Source organism: Linderina pennispora (assembly GCF_002104995.1).
Source record: "Linderina pennispora strain ATCC 12442 chromosome Unknown DL89scaffold_1, whole genome shotgun sequence".
Lineage (NCBI taxonomy): Eukaryota > Fungi > Kickxellomycota > Kickxellomycetes > Kickxellales > Kickxellaceae > Linderina > Linderina pennispora.
The window spans coordinates 1,509,287-1,526,368 of NW_024468249.1; the positions used below are offsets into that span (position 1 = coordinate 1,509,287).

At 53.4% G+C, this 17,082-nt stretch overlaps 11 protein-coding genes across 11 annotated transcripts; 5 read left to right on the forward strand and 6 right to left on the reverse strand.

Annotated features, from left to right (window-relative positions):
* Nucleotides 1-1,124: 1,124 nt before the first annotated feature.
* On the reverse strand, nucleotides 1,125-3,454 carry DL89DRAFT_264155 (GIDA-domain-containing protein). The gene is made up of 4 exons (XM_040886125.1): nucleotides 3,227-3,454; nucleotides 1,325-3,198; nucleotides 1,268-1,294; nucleotides 1,125-1,240 (listed from the first exon to the last, which is right to left on the reverse strand). The coding sequence occupies exons 1-4, from the start codon at nucleotides 3,282-3,284 to the stop codon at nucleotides 1,199-1,201; spliced, it is 2,001 nt and encodes a 666-aa protein (XP_040747430.1). The 5' UTR covers nucleotides 3,285-3,454; the 3' UTR covers nucleotides 1,125-1,198.
* Nucleotides 3,455-4,074: 620 nt separating this feature from the next.
* Nucleotides 4,075-5,187, forward strand: DL89DRAFT_264157 (uncharacterized protein). The gene has a single exon (XM_040886126.1). It carries the CDS (start codon nucleotides 4,482-4,484, stop codon nucleotides 5,019-5,021), a length of 540 nt encoding a protein of 179 aa, XP_040747431.1. The 5' UTR covers nucleotides 4,075-4,481; the 3' UTR covers nucleotides 5,022-5,187.
* Nucleotides 4,951-5,822, forward strand: DL89DRAFT_11977 (uncharacterized protein). Its single transcript, XM_040883196.1, has one exon. It carries the CDS (start codon nucleotides 5,054-5,056, stop codon nucleotides 5,558-5,560), a length of 507 nt encoding a protein of 168 aa, XP_040747432.1. The 5' UTR covers nucleotides 4,951-5,053; the 3' UTR covers nucleotides 5,561-5,822.
* DL89DRAFT_289830 (uncharacterized protein) lies at nucleotides 5,678-6,010 on the forward strand (the record flags this gene model as incomplete). Its single annotated transcript, XM_040890007.1, has 1 exon — nucleotides 5,678-6,010. One exon carries the CDS (start codon nucleotides 5,678-5,680, stop codon nucleotides 6,008-6,010), a length of 333 nt encoding a protein of 110 aa, XP_040747433.1.
* Nucleotides 6,011-6,057: 47 nt separating this feature from the next.
* On the reverse strand, nucleotides 6,058-6,912 carry DL89DRAFT_264159 (glutaredoxin). Its single transcript, XM_040886127.1, has 2 exons — nucleotides 6,621-6,912; nucleotides 6,058-6,525 (listed from the first exon to the last, which is right to left on the reverse strand). The coding sequence occupies exons 1-2, from the start codon at nucleotides 6,642-6,644 to the stop codon at nucleotides 6,085-6,087; spliced, it is 465 nt and encodes a 154-aa protein (XP_040747434.1). The 5' UTR covers nucleotides 6,645-6,912; the 3' UTR covers nucleotides 6,058-6,084.
* Nucleotides 6,827-9,025, reverse strand: DL89DRAFT_219066 (uncharacterized protein; the record flags this gene model as incomplete). Its single annotated transcript, XM_040884370.1, has 2 exons — nucleotides 6,827-8,404; nucleotides 8,477-9,025. 2 exons carry the CDS (start codon nucleotides 9,023-9,025, stop codon nucleotides 6,827-6,829), a joined length of 2,127 nt encoding a protein of 708 aa, XP_040747435.1.
* Nucleotides 9,026-9,937: 912 nt separating this feature from the next.
* On the reverse strand, nucleotides 9,938-10,345 carry DL89DRAFT_319815 (uncharacterized protein; the record flags this gene model as incomplete). Its single annotated transcript, XM_040891157.1, has 1 exon — nucleotides 9,938-10,345. The coding sequence occupies one exon, from the start codon at nucleotides 10,343-10,345 to the stop codon at nucleotides 9,938-9,940; it is 408 nt and encodes a 135-aa protein (XP_040747436.1).
* Nucleotides 10,346-10,498: 153 nt separating this feature from the next.
* On the reverse strand, nucleotides 10,499-10,955 carry DL89DRAFT_289834 (uncharacterized protein; the record flags this gene model as incomplete). The annotated part of the gene is made up of 2 exons (XM_040890008.1): nucleotides 10,499-10,616; nucleotides 10,834-10,955. The coding sequence occupies 2 exons, from the start codon at nucleotides 10,953-10,955 to the stop codon at nucleotides 10,499-10,501; spliced, it is 240 nt and encodes a 79-aa protein (XP_040747437.1).
* A 196-nt stretch (nucleotides 10,956-11,151) lies between these two features.
* DL89DRAFT_280679 (uncharacterized protein) lies at nucleotides 11,152-12,284 on the reverse strand (the record flags this gene model as incomplete). Its single annotated transcript, XM_040889605.1, has 6 exons — nucleotides 11,152-11,336; nucleotides 11,399-11,482; nucleotides 11,549-11,724; nucleotides 11,786-11,829; nucleotides 11,896-11,988; nucleotides 12,049-12,284. The coding sequence occupies 6 exons, from the start codon at nucleotides 12,282-12,284 to the stop codon at nucleotides 11,280-11,282; spliced, it is 690 nt and encodes a 229-aa protein (XP_040747438.1). The 3' UTR covers nucleotides 11,152-11,279.
* A 1,460-nt stretch (nucleotides 12,285-13,744) lies between these two features.
* Nucleotides 13,745-15,061, forward strand: DL89DRAFT_264160 (uncharacterized protein). The gene is made up of 2 exons (XM_040886128.1): nucleotides 13,745-14,236; nucleotides 14,295-15,061. Exons 1-2 carry the CDS (start codon nucleotides 14,161-14,163, stop codon nucleotides 14,660-14,662), a joined length of 444 nt encoding a protein of 147 aa, XP_040747439.1. The 5' UTR covers nucleotides 13,745-14,160; the 3' UTR covers nucleotides 14,663-15,061.
* An 84-nt stretch (nucleotides 15,062-15,145) lies between these two features.
* On the forward strand, nucleotides 15,146-16,780 carry DL89DRAFT_264161 (WD40 repeat-like protein). Its single transcript, XM_040886129.1, is given in 4 exon segments — nucleotides 15,146-15,894; nucleotides 15,914-16,033; nucleotides 16,056-16,207; nucleotides 16,227-16,780. The coding sequence occupies 4 exon segments, from the start codon at nucleotides 15,550-15,552 to the stop codon at nucleotides 16,657-16,659; spliced, it is 1,050 nt and encodes a 349-aa protein (XP_040747440.1). The 5' UTR covers nucleotides 15,146-15,549; the 3' UTR covers nucleotides 16,660-16,780.
* Nucleotides 16,781-17,082: the final 302 nt, after the last annotated feature.

The following is a 17,082-nucleotide window of genomic DNA, read 5'->3' on the forward strand; positions in this document are numbered from 1 at the left end:
TCCAGTGGGGTATCAATGGCGCGGCGACTAGCCTGCTCAGGCAACTGGTTGCCAGTAAATGACAACATAGATGAAGCAAACCTTGGTCGAGAACGAGTTGTAGACGACAGTCAGGGGACCGAACATGCCTTGAGTTTCCCAGTGAACCGGAGACATGATTGATAGATTGTCACCTTTCTTTTCAGGAATCACTGCCTCCCGAACAAAGACACCGTCGGGCTGAAGCTGTCAAGATGGTGCTTTTGCATTCACCTCCTGCTTGTGTGAAAAGTGAAGGGTCCGTGCAATATGCCCATTCCTAGAGTTCTGAGCAAGACATCAAAGTCCACTGCTCTCACATTTCTACCGGCACTCGTTGACCCACGTCTCAAGTCGGCTCTGGGCTGGAGAGTGCAAAAGCATCCTTGAAAGCAGGGCTGCGACGAATATTGTCAAGCGGCTCGTTATTTAGCTTACGTTCCGCACGGCTATGCTTGGGGAATCTATACATTATGCGAGTGCAAAGGTTTTGGTTGCTTCAGGGAAGGATGAACTAGAAAGAGGCAGTTGGCTGGGATAATGAGGAGAGGAGAGACGAGGAGAGACAAGGAGAGGAGAGTTGTGCGAAAGTGCCACGAGTTTATAAATGCGCAGCAAACTGCGATTCGGATCACAGCGCTTGCTTAATACTCATGGTGCGTCCGAAGCCACATTCTGGTCCAGGGACACAGAGCGCCATCCGCAACTTCAGACCTATTTGGCCAGTGCCATCATCGCAGTGGGGCTCCAGCTTGTCATTTTTACTCAAATAGACAAGTAAATTTGCCTAGCACATATCACTAACGACTATACTTGCCACAACACCCACGCGGGACTCCACAACTGTGGCCCAAGCTAAAAAGCGAAGAAATAGTGGGCTGAGTGGTAGTAGTATGAAGTTAAGTGAAGCAAGAAGACCAGGAAGGCAGATGCTGGGTAAATGTGCGGGCATCTATGATGCTGCATTCATAGTTCTAATGCATTACCGTTAGAGAGTGAATGGCTCGAGGGTCGCTGATGGCAGAATCAAAGGAGTAAGGGGACTATATGGCGAATGGCTTCACATATTATATCTCCTGCTTCCGTATCACCGAGTTATATATATATATATATATATCTAATGTCAAACATTTTCAAAGTCAAGCTATCATTCGTAAAAGTGCAACAGATACCAGTATATTCACGCTGATGCCTCCTGCTTTTGGTCCTGGCTAGCTTTCCGCTGAACATAGCGCAGCAATGCAAGGACGCCGCCTGGAGTAATCCCATCAATGCGCTTAGCCGCACCAAACGTGTCTGGGCGAACCAGTGTCAGTTTATCGACCTCCTCCCGCGACAGTACGCGTATCTGCGAATAGTCAAGGTCGGTTGGTAGCCGCATGCCCTCGTCGCGCTTAAACATATTGACTTCGATGCGCTGCTGCTTCAGATACCCATGGTACATGGCCTCTGTCATGACACGGCGCTTAATTTCGATCGGTATATCGCGCCATCCAGGAACCAGTTCATCTAGCTTCGGACCTGCCGCCTCGGCCATCGGCTTGGCCATATATTTTGCAGGCATATTCTCTGGATCGCGTGCCCCAGTCCACACATTCTCGCGCAGGAAGCCCATGCGGACCATATCAAGCGCAGACCGTGGGTTACCGTCGCGGCAGACCTGGATACCACTGCCAAGCTTTGACTCCCAGGCGTTGGGTGTGAGCACGACGGCCTTCAGTAGCCTCTGTGCGTGCTCCATATCTGCCTCAACGCGATCCAGAGTGGCCAGTCGGGTTGGGTCGCGCACCAGACCCAGCGCAGCAGCACGCCGGGTCAACCGTAGATCAGCGTTGTCAGCACGCGATGAGAGGCGGTATTCGGAGCGAGCAGTAAATACACGATACGGCTCCTCGACGCCGCGTGTGATCAGATCGTCAATCAAGACACCAAGGTAGCCGTCAGACCGATCGAGGACCAGCTGCGGCACGTCGCCCTGCAATGGGTCGTGCTTGGCAGCCAGGCCGGCATTGGCCCCCGCCAGGATTCCCTGTGCAGCCGCCTCTTCGTAGCCAGTGGTGCCGTTAATCTGGCCCGCCATAAATAGGCCGTCAACGCGCTTGGTCTCCAGGTTGCGCTTGAGCTCACGCGGGTCGATGTGGTCGTACTCAACACCATATCCGGGCTGGGTCATCACTACGTTCTCAAGCCCAGGCATGGTGCGCAGGAACTGCAGCTGGATATCCTCGGGCATCGTGTTGGAAATTCCATTTGGGTATACCAGGTTGGTGTGCTCCGGCAAGCCCTCGGGCTCGAGCCACACAACATGTGAGTCCTTGGCACTGAATCGCTTGATCTTAGACTCTAGCGACGGGCAGTACCGCGGGCCACGCACTGTCTCGCGAATGTGGATTGACTTGTCGAAGTTGTTGCGGATGATCTCATGTGCCTCAGGCGACGTGCGGGTCTGGTAGCACATCACCTGCTGATCCGCATATGGCACTGATGTATGGATGTAGGAAAATGGCGTCGGCGGCATGTCACCGAGCTGCCGGGGCATCTGTGTGTAGTCGATGGTTGAACCATCGAGACGAGGTGGCGTACCAGTCTTCATACGACCCAGCCGGAATCCAGCGTCCTTCAGCGATTTGGACAATCCAATCGACGCAGCTTCGCCTTTGCGGCCTGCCGGGAATGCCTTGAGCCCGATGTGGATTTCGCCCCCCAGGAACGTGCCGGTTGTGATCACGACCTTGCGTGTGCGGATGATCTCGCCCGACTCCAGCCGCACACCAGTCACAGTGGACGAGGACTGCGCATTAGCGCTCTCCTGGCTAGCCAGCACCTTTAGAGACTGCTCATCCAAATCCTTTGGCCGCTCCAGCAGAATATCAGCGACGCTACCCGCCTTGAGCGTCAGTCCAGGGTACGACTTTAAAGTCTCGTGCATGCTCCGCTTGTATAGTACCCGATCCACCTGTGCACGCGGACCATGCACGGCAGGACCCTTGGATCGGTTCAGGATCCGGAACTGAACACCACCCAGATCTGCCGTCCGCCCACACAGCCCGTCCATCGCATCAACCTCGCGCACCAAGATTCCTTTCCCGATCCCGCCGAACGACGGGTTGCAAGACATTTCGCCAATCGTGTCCAGCTTCTGCGTGACGAGCATAGTCTTTGCTCCAGTGCGTGCTGCTGCTGAGCAAGCCTCGCAACCCGGCGTGACCTCCGCCAATAACAACCACATCAAACTCAGGCGCGGCCTGTGCAGACTTGTAAAGCATATCGTCGGCTGTATGCTGAGTTGGCCGCGTGCTGCTAAACTGCCTACGCGCGGTCAGCACCGCCCGTTGTGATCCAAAGGCCAGCCGGCGCCGTAGAATGCTGCTGCTGCTGTTGTACATTTGAAATGCGGTGGTTGCAATGAAAAGATAAAGAGAAAACACTTGAACGGTTTCGGCAGGCTTGGGTATGAAATCTTTGTTTTTTCCTTGCACTAATCATCTTTTTTTTTTTTTGCTTTCGGGTGGGGATGGGCAAAAAGCCGCAGATCAAGCCCAAGCCGAAGCAGAGCAGATTAATCAAGGACATCGAACAGCCTACATGCAACGGGCTGGTAGCCTCTGAGCGATGTCGAGGTGTGCACGTCATTCGCACATCGCATGCTATTGTATGTTGTTCTTTATGTCGTGTTGTCGGCAAGCCCATGCCAGCAGAGACCAGCCATGCCACCTTGTAGATGGGACCGGTATCGCATACAGGCCGTGCGCATATTGCGCCGACCAGGGCAGGACAGAGTCAAGGTTTTTCTGAGCCCACAATTCTAACTGACATTCACACTGAGACATGGAGCATGTAGCTAGCGAAGGGGCTGTAACTTTTTGTTGTAATGTAATCCCCCACCGCCGGCACGCCCGGAGTGCTGCGGATCATCCGCCAGTGGTTACAAAGCGCATTATGGCGAAAGAAAAACTAAACCCATTTTCCTCTTTAGCGATGGTTGGGGGATTTGCGACAGACTTGCCCACAGGCATTATATGCCCCTCGCTTTGCGGTTGCTATTAGGCTGGCCAAGTCTGTCCCTGGCCATGACTTTCTTCATCCCACACCTCATTTATTCTTCAATACACGGCGTGAAAGCAGATGGATAGGAGCGATTTGCTGCAGCTCCTCTACTTTGGCAATAGGCCGCACCATATGTCCATGGCTGACATGAGGACCATCGACGGGCATTTACCGGTACCTATTAGATACCAGAAGGAGTGCGGCATCTTCCACTGAGGCATCTTCTGCTGGAGGACGCCCCTGAACACTTATCCACACAGTATCTCTCTGACAAACAACGTCATTTTGCCGGCGGGCACACTTGGGAGTTCCACCTGCACCCTAATCGCATCTCTACCAGCGGATTTGTCGAGGCATGCATCTGGAGATTAAGCATCTCCGCCGACAGTAGCCTGAGGCTCGGCACATCGATATATATGACCGTGTCGAGCACTCCCAGCCCTAGTCCTGCCATAGAGTGTTCTGCTCAGCTCCAGCTGACCAGGGAAGTCAAGTGTGCGAAGTACAAATGCCCTGTAGCGTATACGGAGCTTACCACCTCGGCCACCAACTCTGGCAGGCCAATACTCGAGAACGACTCGCTCCATACCAGCTTTTATCTACGCGTTACTTCGGATGACACGCACACTCTGTGGAACAACCTTAGGTTCTACAACTCGTTTGGTCAGACGCGAATCGTTGGCTACAAAAACCTTTCTTGCGAGCACATGGGCATTGTTATCAGCAAGTTTGCTGTTCTCGCCCCAAGCTTGCCGGTGTGTTTAGCGGCAGACTTGTTGAAACCACCACTCTTGACGACAAGGTTGGAAAGCTACCGAACGCGGCTTCACATAGAAGCAGTTCTACGCAAAAAGTGCACGACAGAGGGGCTACTTACATTGACCTTGATACCGAAGGTGACAGAAGCATTCACCAAGTACTTTGAGAGTATGTTGGCCAAAGGGCAGCGGTATTGAGTGACCTTGGCCACATTCCGGTTCACGCCTACATGAAAGCTGCTATGCAAACCCACATTGCCACGCACCTAGTGATCCTCCTTTTGAATCTGCAGCGCCTCAAAGGCCGGACGCGTCCTAGGTTCAGTGGCTGGGAGATATCAGCATTCGAGCTTGAGGAAACTATCGATATGGCGCAATATGTCAGCAGCTCCGTGGACGCTATGCCTAAAACTATATCATTTTCACTGTATGCGGTATTTCTCAACCGTGGCGGAAGTCCATACCAGGTGTACTCGTGCATCCTGCGACTAGCCACAGACAAGTGGTTCTACTTTGAGAGTGGGTTGGGTTTCCCTATCTTGCGCAGCCAGGTCCTTGACGAGTATGGTGGCAACGAGATTCAGCGCTCATACTCTGCAGTGCAGCGCCAGAGAGACATCTGTGCTGCAAAGCGATTCACAGCCATGCATATGCCCATCTATATTCGCAACATGTCTGGAAAGCATCTTGCTTGGGTGTCGTCGATATTGCCAACACGCTGGCCCATCTACTCCTAAGCACCTCTGAAGAGTTTACAAGTACGCCTAAATCGACAAATGCAGCTTCAATAGCAGCTATTCTGTACCAGAGTTTGGAGTGGCATCCTTTTGGTCTGGGTTCCCACAAACGTTGCCATGAGCTGGCAGGCTGGCATTACCAGCAAAAAATCCGCCGTGATTTTTAGGTGGATCCTGAACAAAAAATCGAAAACCTCATATATCCCGATGTCAGAGTCAGAAGAGTACAGAATTGCTGTGGCCGGTCTGCAGAAGCAAGTCAATGAGCTGCGCCAGATGCTCGAGTGCGATGACAGTCAGGCAGGTGTCTCCACCGACGCATCTGCTGAGAGCGCAGCCACGATCAAGCAGCTCGAGGACGAGAACCGCAAGCTGACTGTGCGCATCTCGCACCTCCTGCGCGCACTTGACCGCAAGGACACCGAGCTGCAGGCGCTCCAGCAAGATTAGTCTTTCTTTGACCGACATAATAAAAGGACTATAGACTTCGACGAAGCCAAAAAAAAAAAAGAAAAGAAAGCCCGTTACTCCTCGCGCTTGGCATCCGGGTCTGCCTTCAAAATGCCCTCCTTGATCAGCAGCTCGTGCAGCTCGCCGGACTGGTGCATCTGCACCATGACGTCGCAACCGCCGATAAACTCGCCCTTGACATAGACCTGCGGGATGGTCGGCCAGTCCGTGTACTCCTTGATGCCCTCGCGGATCTCGGGGTCCTGCAGGCAGTCGACGCCCACCAGCTCGTCCACACCGTGCATCTGCAGAATCTGGACCACCGCGCGGCTGAATCCGCACATGGGCTCGTCAGGCGTGCCCTTCATGAATACGATCAGATCGTTGTCCTTCACGGCCTCCTCGATTATGCTCTTGGCCCGGTCGGTGATGAATCGTGCGCCCAGGAAGCTCTGCGGCAGCGTAGCACCGAGCCGCTGTGCCAGGGGACGCTGGACTGCTGTGCGAAGAGTGCCCTATCAACGGAAAGATGCAGGAGAATGAATGGATATTAGCATAAGCACTCGCAGGCATGGAAGCTGCGCCAGGTGCTTGCGAAATTAGTGCTTACGTTCTGGAGAATTTGACGGAACATTTGAATTGAATAGTGCTGCAAAAAAGAGTGTAGAGTAGAAAAGGAAAGAAAAGCGGGGCAGAGGCGAGGGAGGGAAGGCGGGAGGTTGAGTGGGTGAAGAGAGATAAAGGGGTGCCAAAATTTCTAAGCTTGATGATCTCATTAGGTGGAGTCTGCTGCATTGATAGGCACATCGATATCCCTCACTTGTTGCTGGCATCTGGCTGTGCGTCGTGGTACCAGTAGTCAAACTGCTCGTTTTCCAGCTCATGGAACGAGCGGAACAGGAAGTTGGTCATCCTGGCATACAGCGACGCCCTGACGCCGTGCGTGTAGATGCCGTGGTCTGAATCTGCGTAGAACGCCATCTCAAAGCCTGGAATGTTTTTGGACTCGAGCAGATCCACCAGCGCCAGCGTGTGCTGCATATGCACGTTATCGTCGCCGGTGCCGTGCTGCACCAGGAACTTGGCATTGGCAAACGCGTGGGCATCCGTGACTGCTGCCTTTTTGTAGCCTGAAAGGTTCATCTGTGGGGTCTTCATGTAGCGCTCCGTGTACACAGAATCGTAGAATCGCCAGTCAGTCACGGGGGCCACAGCCATACCGACCTTGAAGACGTCAGAGTGGCGCTCAATCGCGCGAGTGGTGGTGTATCCGCCGTACGACCAGCCCCAGATAGCCATGCGATGGTGGTTAATGTAGGGCAGGCCCTGGAAGTACTTTGCAGCGGCAGCCTGGTCGTCGGGCTCGAATTCGCCCAGATGCTTGCTGACAGCGCTGCGGAACTTGCGGCCCTTGTGGGCAGTGCCGCGACCATCCACCACAGCAACGATGAAGGGCATATCGGGCACATCCTGCTGCGAGACCAGCGCCGCATGCCAGTCGAGCGAAAAGGCGCGCGACACCTGCTGCGAATTCGGCCCGCCGTAGACGCGGAACAGGACGCCGTACTTGTTCTTGGCGCTCTTGTCGAACCCTGGCGGATACAGCGCCATGGCGTTCATCTTGTCGCCGGCCTCATTCGGTACCTCAAAGAAGTCGACTGTGGGGAGGTCGTACTTTTCCAGCTCGCTGTGCGCATTGGCATTGTCAGTCAGGATGCGCTCAAACTTGGCATCATGGCTGCTGTACACAGCCTGCCAGGGGATCTGCGGGCCCTTGTAGCTGAGCTGGAAGAACCCACCGCTGGCAGAGAAGCTGGCGTCGTACGTGCCCTCGCGCGCACCCGGCGCATTCAGGAACTCACTGGTAGACTTGATGTCAGGCGGCGACACCAGCTGTGGTGCAGAGCCCGCAGCGTTCTTTGCGTTCAGCGACACCTTGTAGATGGTCGACTTGGTGCTCGCCTGCTGTGTGCTTGCATAGTACACGCTCGCCTCCTTGCGGTCCAGCACTGCAGTGCCGCTGATGACATCCCAATCGCCAGACGTCAGCCAGCCCGCAGGCTGTGCCGCATCCAGCGAGCTGAAGAGTGCCAGATGCGTGTACTCTCCGTTCTCGACAATCTCAATGTATCCGTCACTGCCAACGCCCTCAACAGTGTTGGCCGGCACATAAAGCGGTGCCGAAGAAATCTCAATCCACGCATCGTCACCACCTTGCTTTTTCGACGTCGAGCGCTCACGCACCATCTTGGCTGTCAGCTGCTTGGGGTCGGCACTGGCGAGGTACACGCGCTGGTGGTCCTGCACGCGGTTGAAGGCGTGGACCATGAGCTTGTCGTGCTTGTCGGTAAGCCACGTCACACGCGCAATGATCATGTCCTCAGGCTTGAACGCCTTGTCAAAGGTGATCGGGTGCGGCTGGTAGTCCGTATTTTTGTTGTCGCTGGCCTTGCTCACAAGGTTGACGTCGGGCGAGTCGGCTCTAAAGTCTGGCCGATAGACGTGCAGCGAGACCTGCGGGTTCGGGGCTCCCGGTTTCGGGTAATGCAGGCGGATGCTGTCTGGGTACGTAATCGTGTGGTTCTCGGGATGGAAGATCTGGTACTGGTACAGCGGTACCTTGGAATCATCCAAGCGCAGGTACGCCAGCACTTCGCCATCGGGCGACCACCAGCTTGCACTGTCTGTGGCCAGCACCTCCTCGGCATATACCCAGTCGGCGATACCGTTGAACACATCGTCGCTGCCATCCTCTGTGACACGAATCTCCTTCATCATGTCAGTGACATAGATGTCGTTGTCACGCACAAACAGCAGCCGGTGACCCTTGGGCGCCCACTGCACATAGCGAATGCGGTTGTTGCCATCGTTGGTCAGCGGGATCATCGTGCGCTCCTTGGTGCTGTAGATAAAATACGTGGCCTTGACGCCATACCGCCAGACCCGCTCCGACTTTGTGTTGAACAGAATGTACTCCCAGTCCGCCGACACCGTCCAGCTCTCGATCGTAAACATGTCCATCAGACCAGCCGATGCCTTGACCACCTGGTCTGTGGTTGCCAGCGTCTCCTTGTACGTCTCATTACTGATGCTCAGGATATCAAATGTCTGACCCAGGTACTCGCGGTACAGCCCATCGATACTCCGGTCAGTCGGGTGCGCAATCCAGTCCAGACTCTTGCGCTCCAACAGCGAGCTGACTTTGCCGACGTTATCATAAGTAAGCAGCTTCTTGCCCGACCGACTATCCGGCACCGAGGACACCGCAGGTGTACTGCCTTTGTCGCCCCCATTCACCGGCAGCGCAGGCACAGCCGAGGTCTCCTTGCCGTGCATGACGCGCCACAGCGATGACGCAGCAGCAAACACGCCCAGACACCCGACCACCACCAGCAGTATGTGCATCAGCGTGAACCGCTTGCGCTTCCACACTTGCGTCTTGGCGTTGTGCGGGTCGTACATGGTAAACTCGTCGTAGAACCGCGCGTCGTCTTCTTCGCCAAAGCCCCGCAGGCTAGCCCCATCTACACCTGGGTGCCCCGAGTCGCCGCGCTCGAGTCGCGAGCTCGAAAAATTGCTGGCCTGCAGGCTCTCGTTCTCTGGGTCCAGCGCCAGAGGCCTGGCGTCACGGGCCGTGGTGCCGGACTGCACTCGCTCCTCCAGCGGCGCGTATTCAAAGTTGTCTCTTGCCATTAGGCAGCCAAGAATAGGGATAGTAAGGAAGCTACAAATAGAGGGAAATAAAGATAGGGAGGATAGCTGTGAAGCAGAGCCAAGATGCGAACCTGAAGCACAGTCCCGCTTTATTGTTGCGCTGCAAATCACACACTGCAAAGAACCTCACTGCTTTTTCTCGACAAGCACGCCACGGCGCGTTGAACCGCTTGAGAGTATTTTTATTGTACCAGCTTGAGAAACCCGCGCTCTCTACATGCCCCAGTTCTTCATCCGCATGATAAGATGCACCTTCTGCTTGACCTCCTCCTTGAACCGCCTCGCGTGCGACTCTTGGCGCAGGCGCTGCCTCTTGTACTTGGGCTTCTCGTACCGCCGCCGCAGCTGCAACTCGCGCCGGATCCCGTTATCAGACAGAATCCGGTTCAGCCGCATGTACGCCCGGTTCGCTCCGCCGCTCGCCACCGGCACCGATCTGCCCACCACGCTCGCTCCCTGGTTCGCCACCATGCTGTTCAGGTTGCTGGCAAACTTCATCCGCACTTCCAGTGCCGACTGCGCTCCACCCGCGGGTGTGCCTGTGCTCATGGCCCGTGCAAAGATCGCTGTGGCTGGTGTGCGGCTAGTAAGGCCCCGGAACAGTGCAAACCCGTTCATCATTTTTGGCTTAAATGTAGAACTAGGTAAATTGGAGGTTTGAAAGGGAATGAGAGTCAAGAAGATTCGCCTCGCACCGCTAAATTGCTGGAGAAAAAGATATCGTGCTCCGAACAGGCTTATTGCTAACCACTGATCAACGGACTGATTCGGTGATCACAGCCAGCATGACCTGTCGCCCAAGACATCGCCTATGTAGTCGAGCAAGGTCGACCGGTGCTGGGTCACGAGCTCCAGCTCCACCTTCTTGCCGAGATAGAGCATCTTGGCCACTCTGCGACGCCGCTGCCCATTCTCTGCCCAACGGGTGATGAGGCCGGCTGCAGCTCGACGATCGCGACAAGTCAATTCGAGTAGCTGGTGAGCGTCACTTCCCAGCCTGCTCCTACCAGTGCCAATGTTAGACTACGAAGGAGTGTTGGGGACCTATCTATCCGACACTGTGTCCTTACCCTATCATCTGTGTCGAAAGGTGTATGCCCGCCCAGTACGCTGTCGGGAGTTTCACCGGTAACTTGCTTGACTGCCCGCCATCGCGGTACGTCTGGAAAATACGGGCGCCGTCCGGGTCACTGTCAACAAAAACCGCAATTGGCAACCTGTCGCCAAACATGGCAAGAAACTCGCGAGTATTTACGTCCTACACGTTTGGGGTTAGGATGTGCTAACAGCATTGCCTGCATGCGTAATATGTGCAACCTACTGGATAGCCCTTTCCCGGTAATGAGTAGCGCCTGGGGGAATCTGCCCAGAAACCCGGCTTGGATGAGCGAGAAAAACGCAGTCTAAACCAAAAGCTGGTCAATACACTTGTCTACTTGATTGGCATCTTGTGTTTCACGTACCTCCTTTTCAACAACGACGATGCACTTTATCTTGTGTAGAAACCTGATGTGATGCTAGCGGATGCACAAGGGGTTAGATATCCTCAGCAACTTCAATATCCAATAGCTGATATACTTACAATGAATCGGACGTGAGGAACAGGTAGCTTCTACAGATATAGTGTTAGCGAGATATTTGGAGTATGCGATCATTGCTGCAGTCAAAACTTACGCTGCAGGTAGAGTAGTCGATCGTGTTTCCGTCGCCAAGCTCAACTGAGACATTTCCGTATATCAGTCCTGTTGGGCAAGGAATCTACACAAGGCGCATGTTAGCTCAGCTTATAGCCTCCTAGTAAGTCCGAAGATATGAAGTGCTTACAATATTGAGTCGTGCTGGAGATACATTGAAGTATAGTGCAATTTTGTTGCACAGGACCCGGACATTGGCTGTGCTTTTGAAAAGAGCGATGTCTCGATAGTATATGTCTCGCTGGTATGCTATCTGCCCGGTTCTTAGGAGCTGGTAAACGATGTCTAAAATGCACACAGCCTCCACTACAGCAATAGTGATTAGTATCAGTACTAGATGGCTGTGGTATTATTGCTGCATACTTACGCCCTTTGCGCATATTAACCTTTTCGCCAGCCGAATGCTCAGCGCTATTGTAAAAATGCAGTTAGCACGTAATAGCTATAGCGAAGGCAGCTGGATGCAATGGAACATACCCCGATATCCACATGTATATCTCAGCGGGCAAAGCCTTTCCTTGGGCGACGCTACGTAGGACCTTTCCTATATCCGTCAATAGCTGGTCCTCCCTATATACGTATGTTAATATGCATATTTGAGCTTCACTCACTAACTGAAAGCGTTCATACCTAAATGAATTCAGCCCTTGGTGAACATCACAACGACCGATATCTGAAAATTCCTCCTCGCCTCCACCATCGCTACTGCATATACTATTCCCACAAACAATATCGGTTTCAGATGACCAATTTGCACTGCTTGAAATTCGATCTGTATACGAATTACTGCAAAGGCTAGACTTTTCGATAGAACCAGCAGACAGTGTGCTATCATTGGAACTAGTTAGATGAAGAAAAGAACTCATTTTTGAAGACAAATTAAGACAAAAAGACAAAAAGGGTACTGCACCGAACATGGAGGAAATCTACTAAAATACTATGGATATATGCTAGCGTTGTGCTCCAGGTCTGGTTAGAGCTGAGCTTCTTTTAGAGATAAAATCAGTAGTGTTTAACCTGGCAGATAATGTGGGCTGTCGACATTCAGGTCCGTAATCGCGTTTGTGAATGTTTATTGTCGATGCCATTCACGTTTAAAATGACACCACCTATGGGACGGCTATATAAAACACGTCGTCAACAGCACGTTCAATTTCTCCTGTTTTGTCCACCTTTGCCCCTCCTTGGTTTTCTCCTGCTTTTATCCGAATATATCAATACCGGATTTGTTTGATTTATCTTCTTTTGATTATCTACTGGAACATCTATGGGTACTCCGGTTACCGGACTTCTATCACGAACTCATTACACACCCGATTCTCGACACCATGACACCATCACCTCATTATAGCATCTCTATCATGCCCCAACTCCTCTGCTGATATATACCAGGAGCCATATATTCCTATTCACTACCTATCTCTCATTAAGAAATTGAAAATAATTTTGGGCAAAGACTCTGCTAAAAACGCAGTCTGTGTTGTCGACTCGATGGATATTGTTGCCAAAACTCTTCACCCAAAATGATTCGTTCGATCTCCTGACGAGGGATGGATATTGGGTCGGGGTATGGGACTTTTGGTATATATCGGTACAAGAACTGAGTCATGGTAAGAGGATATAATAATGAAACCATAGGGCAGTGATTGCTTCCAAAGCAGGTGGATAAAATTTTGAAATGTTATCCTCATTTTTACCAGAGGGAAAAGTGCCTATTCTATATACTGGAATGACACTCAATTGCTGAAAAAGGGCAGTGTGGTGCCATCACCATACTGTCCTCAAATCTCAGCAGCTCCGCTATCAGATCTCATTGGTTCGCCTGGACGTTGTTGTGTTGGAATTATGATATGGACTCCACTAGGCTTATCGATATTGGGTCATTAGAACGATGAACATACAGCATCATTTTAAACGACCAGGACATTTACCCAGCATTTGCCTTTCCTGGTCTTCTTGCTTCACTTAACTTCATAATACTACCATTCAGCCCACTATTTCCTTCGCTTTTTAGCTTGGGCCACAGCTTGTGGAGTCCCGCGTGGGTGTTGTGGCAAGTGCATAGTCGTTAGTGATATGTGCTAGGCGAATTTACTTGTCTATTTGAGTAAAAATGACAAGCTGGAGCCCCACTGCGATGATGGCACTGGCCAAATAGGATTTGAAGTTAGCAGGATAGGCGCTCTGTGTCCCCTGGACCAGAATGCGGCTTCGGACGCACCATGAGTATTAAAGCAAGCGCTGTGATCCAGAATCGCAGTTTGCTGCGCATTTATAAACTCGTGCCATTTTCGCACACTCTCCTCCTTGTCTCTCCTCGTCTCTCCTCCTCATTATCCCAGCCAACCGTTTCTTTCTAGTTCATCCTTCTCTGAAGCAGCCAAAACCTTTGCACTCGCATAATGTATAGATTCCCCAAGTGTAGCCGTGCTGAACGTAAGCTAAATAACGGAGCCGCTTGACAATATTCGTCGCAAGCCCTGCTCTCAAGGATGCTTTGCACTCTCCAGTCCCAGAGCTGACTTGAGACGTGGGTCAACGAAGTGCCGCGTAGAAATGTGAGAGCAGTGGACTTTGACGTCTTGCTCAGAACCCTAGGAATGGGCATATTGCACGGACCCTTCACCTTTCACACAAGCAGGAGGTGAATGCAAACAGCACCATCTCGACAGCTTCAGCCCGACGGTGTCTTTGTTCTGGGAGGCAGTGATTCCTGAAAAGAAAGGTGACAATCTATCAATCATGTCTCCGGTTCACTGGGAAACCCAAGGCATGTTCGGTCCCCTGGCTGTCGTCTACAACTCCGTTCTCGACCAAGGTTTGCTTCATCTATGTTGTCATTTACTGGCAACCAGTTGCCTGAGCAGGCTAATCAGCCGCGCCATTGATACCCCACTGGACCAAGCGCTGCTGTAACGTTCCCGACCTTGTTGACTGCGGTGTCATCATTCCCGATTTCATGGGTTATACGCAGAGGTACGCTGTGTTTCGGAGAGGATTTGAACCAGTGGATGAGGTTGTTGAGAAGGTCAATGAATGGAAAGCCGCTCTCCAGGATACCACATCAGCCGAGTCAGAGAACGTGCCTGCGTTGCACACCACCCCACGAGCCAGATCTGAGGAATGCACCTATCCAGCCTGTGTCCTACCAGTCTATCTACCATCGCCAGTCCGCATACACCTACCAGTCTGCCTACACCCATTGAAAGCCAGCTCGCCTTACACATGGAAGAGTATCTCATAGCTGCTGGACAGTCATTACATCTAGGTGAAGAGCCACCACCCCACCATCGCCAGGCGCCATCTGCAGTTGCAGGACCATCATCATCTCCACCCCGCTCTAGACAGAGCGAGGGCATCTTACTCTTGGTGAGCCTTCTGCAGCTAGTACAAGCGGCAGGCCATCTTGTATGGAGAATGTGGAGGCGCTGGCTGAAAGACTGGTCCTTAGGAAGCACCCACCTCAGCAACATGGCGAGTCCAAGGCTCGCTAGCTCATGACAGTGTCTTCTATCAGGTTGACAGAGGTGGCAGACCATCACATGGAAAGGAGGTTGAGGAGTCCGCCGAGAGAAGGGACTCGCAGAAAGCACCCTGTCCCGCAGCCAGCCAAATCATCAAGACAGAACAAGTCTCAGAGACGACTCTAGTTATATTGTCCCATCCCAGACCTCTCGGTTTCCCGTTTCTCCATATGTTCAACTCAAGCCAGATTATTGCAATATACTCCGAATACCAGTTTTGTGCTGAATATGTTCACCGGCAGGCCATCACCAGAACAGGGTGGCCTTTCGCTGAGACGTACACTGACTTTTTCGTTCGGCCACTTTGCATTTCCTTGTTGCTAGGCTCGCCTGTCACAAAGCACATCCGCCGAATCGGCCCTCAGACAGGCTAGCGAGCAGCGGCAGCTAGCACAAGATGGCCTCCACTATGTAGCGCATTTTCGGCGGCTGGATCAGGGGCCCAATCAGTTCCATGCGGGCTTCAAAAGGCTAGTTTCGACAGCCGAATTCAAGCACTCCCGCTATTTTGACTCAGCCTTGGCTAATTCGGGTTTTATTCATTTCGTCACATTCTATTTCTCATCTCTCTCGACATTATTAGCAGCACAGACAGCAGGCATCCAGAATGAGCGTCATTGAGGAATTCACCTTTCCGTTCTGCGTGACATCGCATGCGTTCAACAAAGACAAGTCGCAGGTAGCGCTGTGCCCGAACACCAACGAGGTGCACATTTACGGGCGCAACGGCACGCAGTGGACGCAGCTGCACGTGCTGAAGGAGCACGATCTGCTGGTGACGAGCATCGACTGGGCGCCGCAGACGAACCGCATTGTGACGTGCTCGCAGGACAAGAACGCGTACGTGTGGACACTGGACAGCGCGGGGATGTGGAAGCCGACGCTAGTGCACCTCCGGATCAACCGTGCGGCGGTGCAGGCGCGGTGGAGCCCGCAGGAGAACAAGTTTGCGGTGGCCAGCGGCTGACAAGTGCGTGGCGGTGTGCTACTTTGGGTCGGACAACGACTGGTGGGTGAGCAAGCACATCAAGAAGCCGATTGCCAGCTCGGTGCTGTCGGTGGCATGGCATCCGAAACAACGTGCTGCTGGCGTGCGGCGGCACTGACATGAAGGCCCGTGTGTTCTCGGCCTTCATCAAGGGAGTCGACCAGAAGCCGGCGCCGTCGGCGTGGGGCGAGCGGCTGCCGTTCAATACGCTGTGCGGCGAGTTCGAGGCGCCGGCCGGCGGATGGGTGCGCAGCATTGGGTTTTCGCCCGATGGCGAGTCAGGTAGCCTTTGCGAGCCACGACGCCAGCCTGACTGTGGCTACGCCAGCCACCGGCGAGGTCGTCGCTGTGCGCTCCCCCGGCCTGCCGCTTACATCGCTTGTGTGGGTTGACCAGAGCACCATCGTGGTGTCGGGCCATGACTGCGTGCCGCTCGTCTACGCGTTCGACGGCCAGGCCTGGCGGCTTGCCAAGCGGCTCGGCGACGACGACAAGCTCAGGCGCTCGGCTGCTGCGTCGCCCACCGGCAACACTGCATTCAACCTGTTCCGCCAGATGGACAGCCGCAATCAGCCTGCCAAGAACGCTGCCGCGGCCACCGACGGCTCGCTCAAGAGCGTCCACCAGAACACGATCACTGAGATGCACACTGGTCTGGGCGGAGCGGCTGCTGAAATCTCCACCAGCGGTCTGGACGGCAAGCTTGTGCTGTGGAACGTCCAGGCGTAGGGTGTCTCCCGGGGACGACTAGTGTTTTTTATCCAGATAGGCAGAGTGGATATAAAAGTTGAGCGTTTACATTGTCAAAGTACACGTATCAAGGGGATGATTAAATTTAAGATGTAGAAAGGCACATATAGCCTGGCTGTCAGTTGTCGGCCAGGTCCTCAGGAATAAACAGACTTGCCGGCTGCGGGTCTTCACGAGACGGCTTCCTATCCTCCTCCATGGCTGCCTGCTCCTCGCCAGTCTCCTCGTCGGCCTGCAGGCCCATCAAACGCCTCGTCCAGCATTCCGCCAATGTCGGGCGCCGCCGGGCGCTTCACCGCTGACAGATCCGTGACTAGGCTGGTCAGACCGTCCTCGGAGCCCTCGCTGCTGAATCTTGAGATCACAACGCCAGGCATATCTGACGCCGGCGCCTTGTCGGCG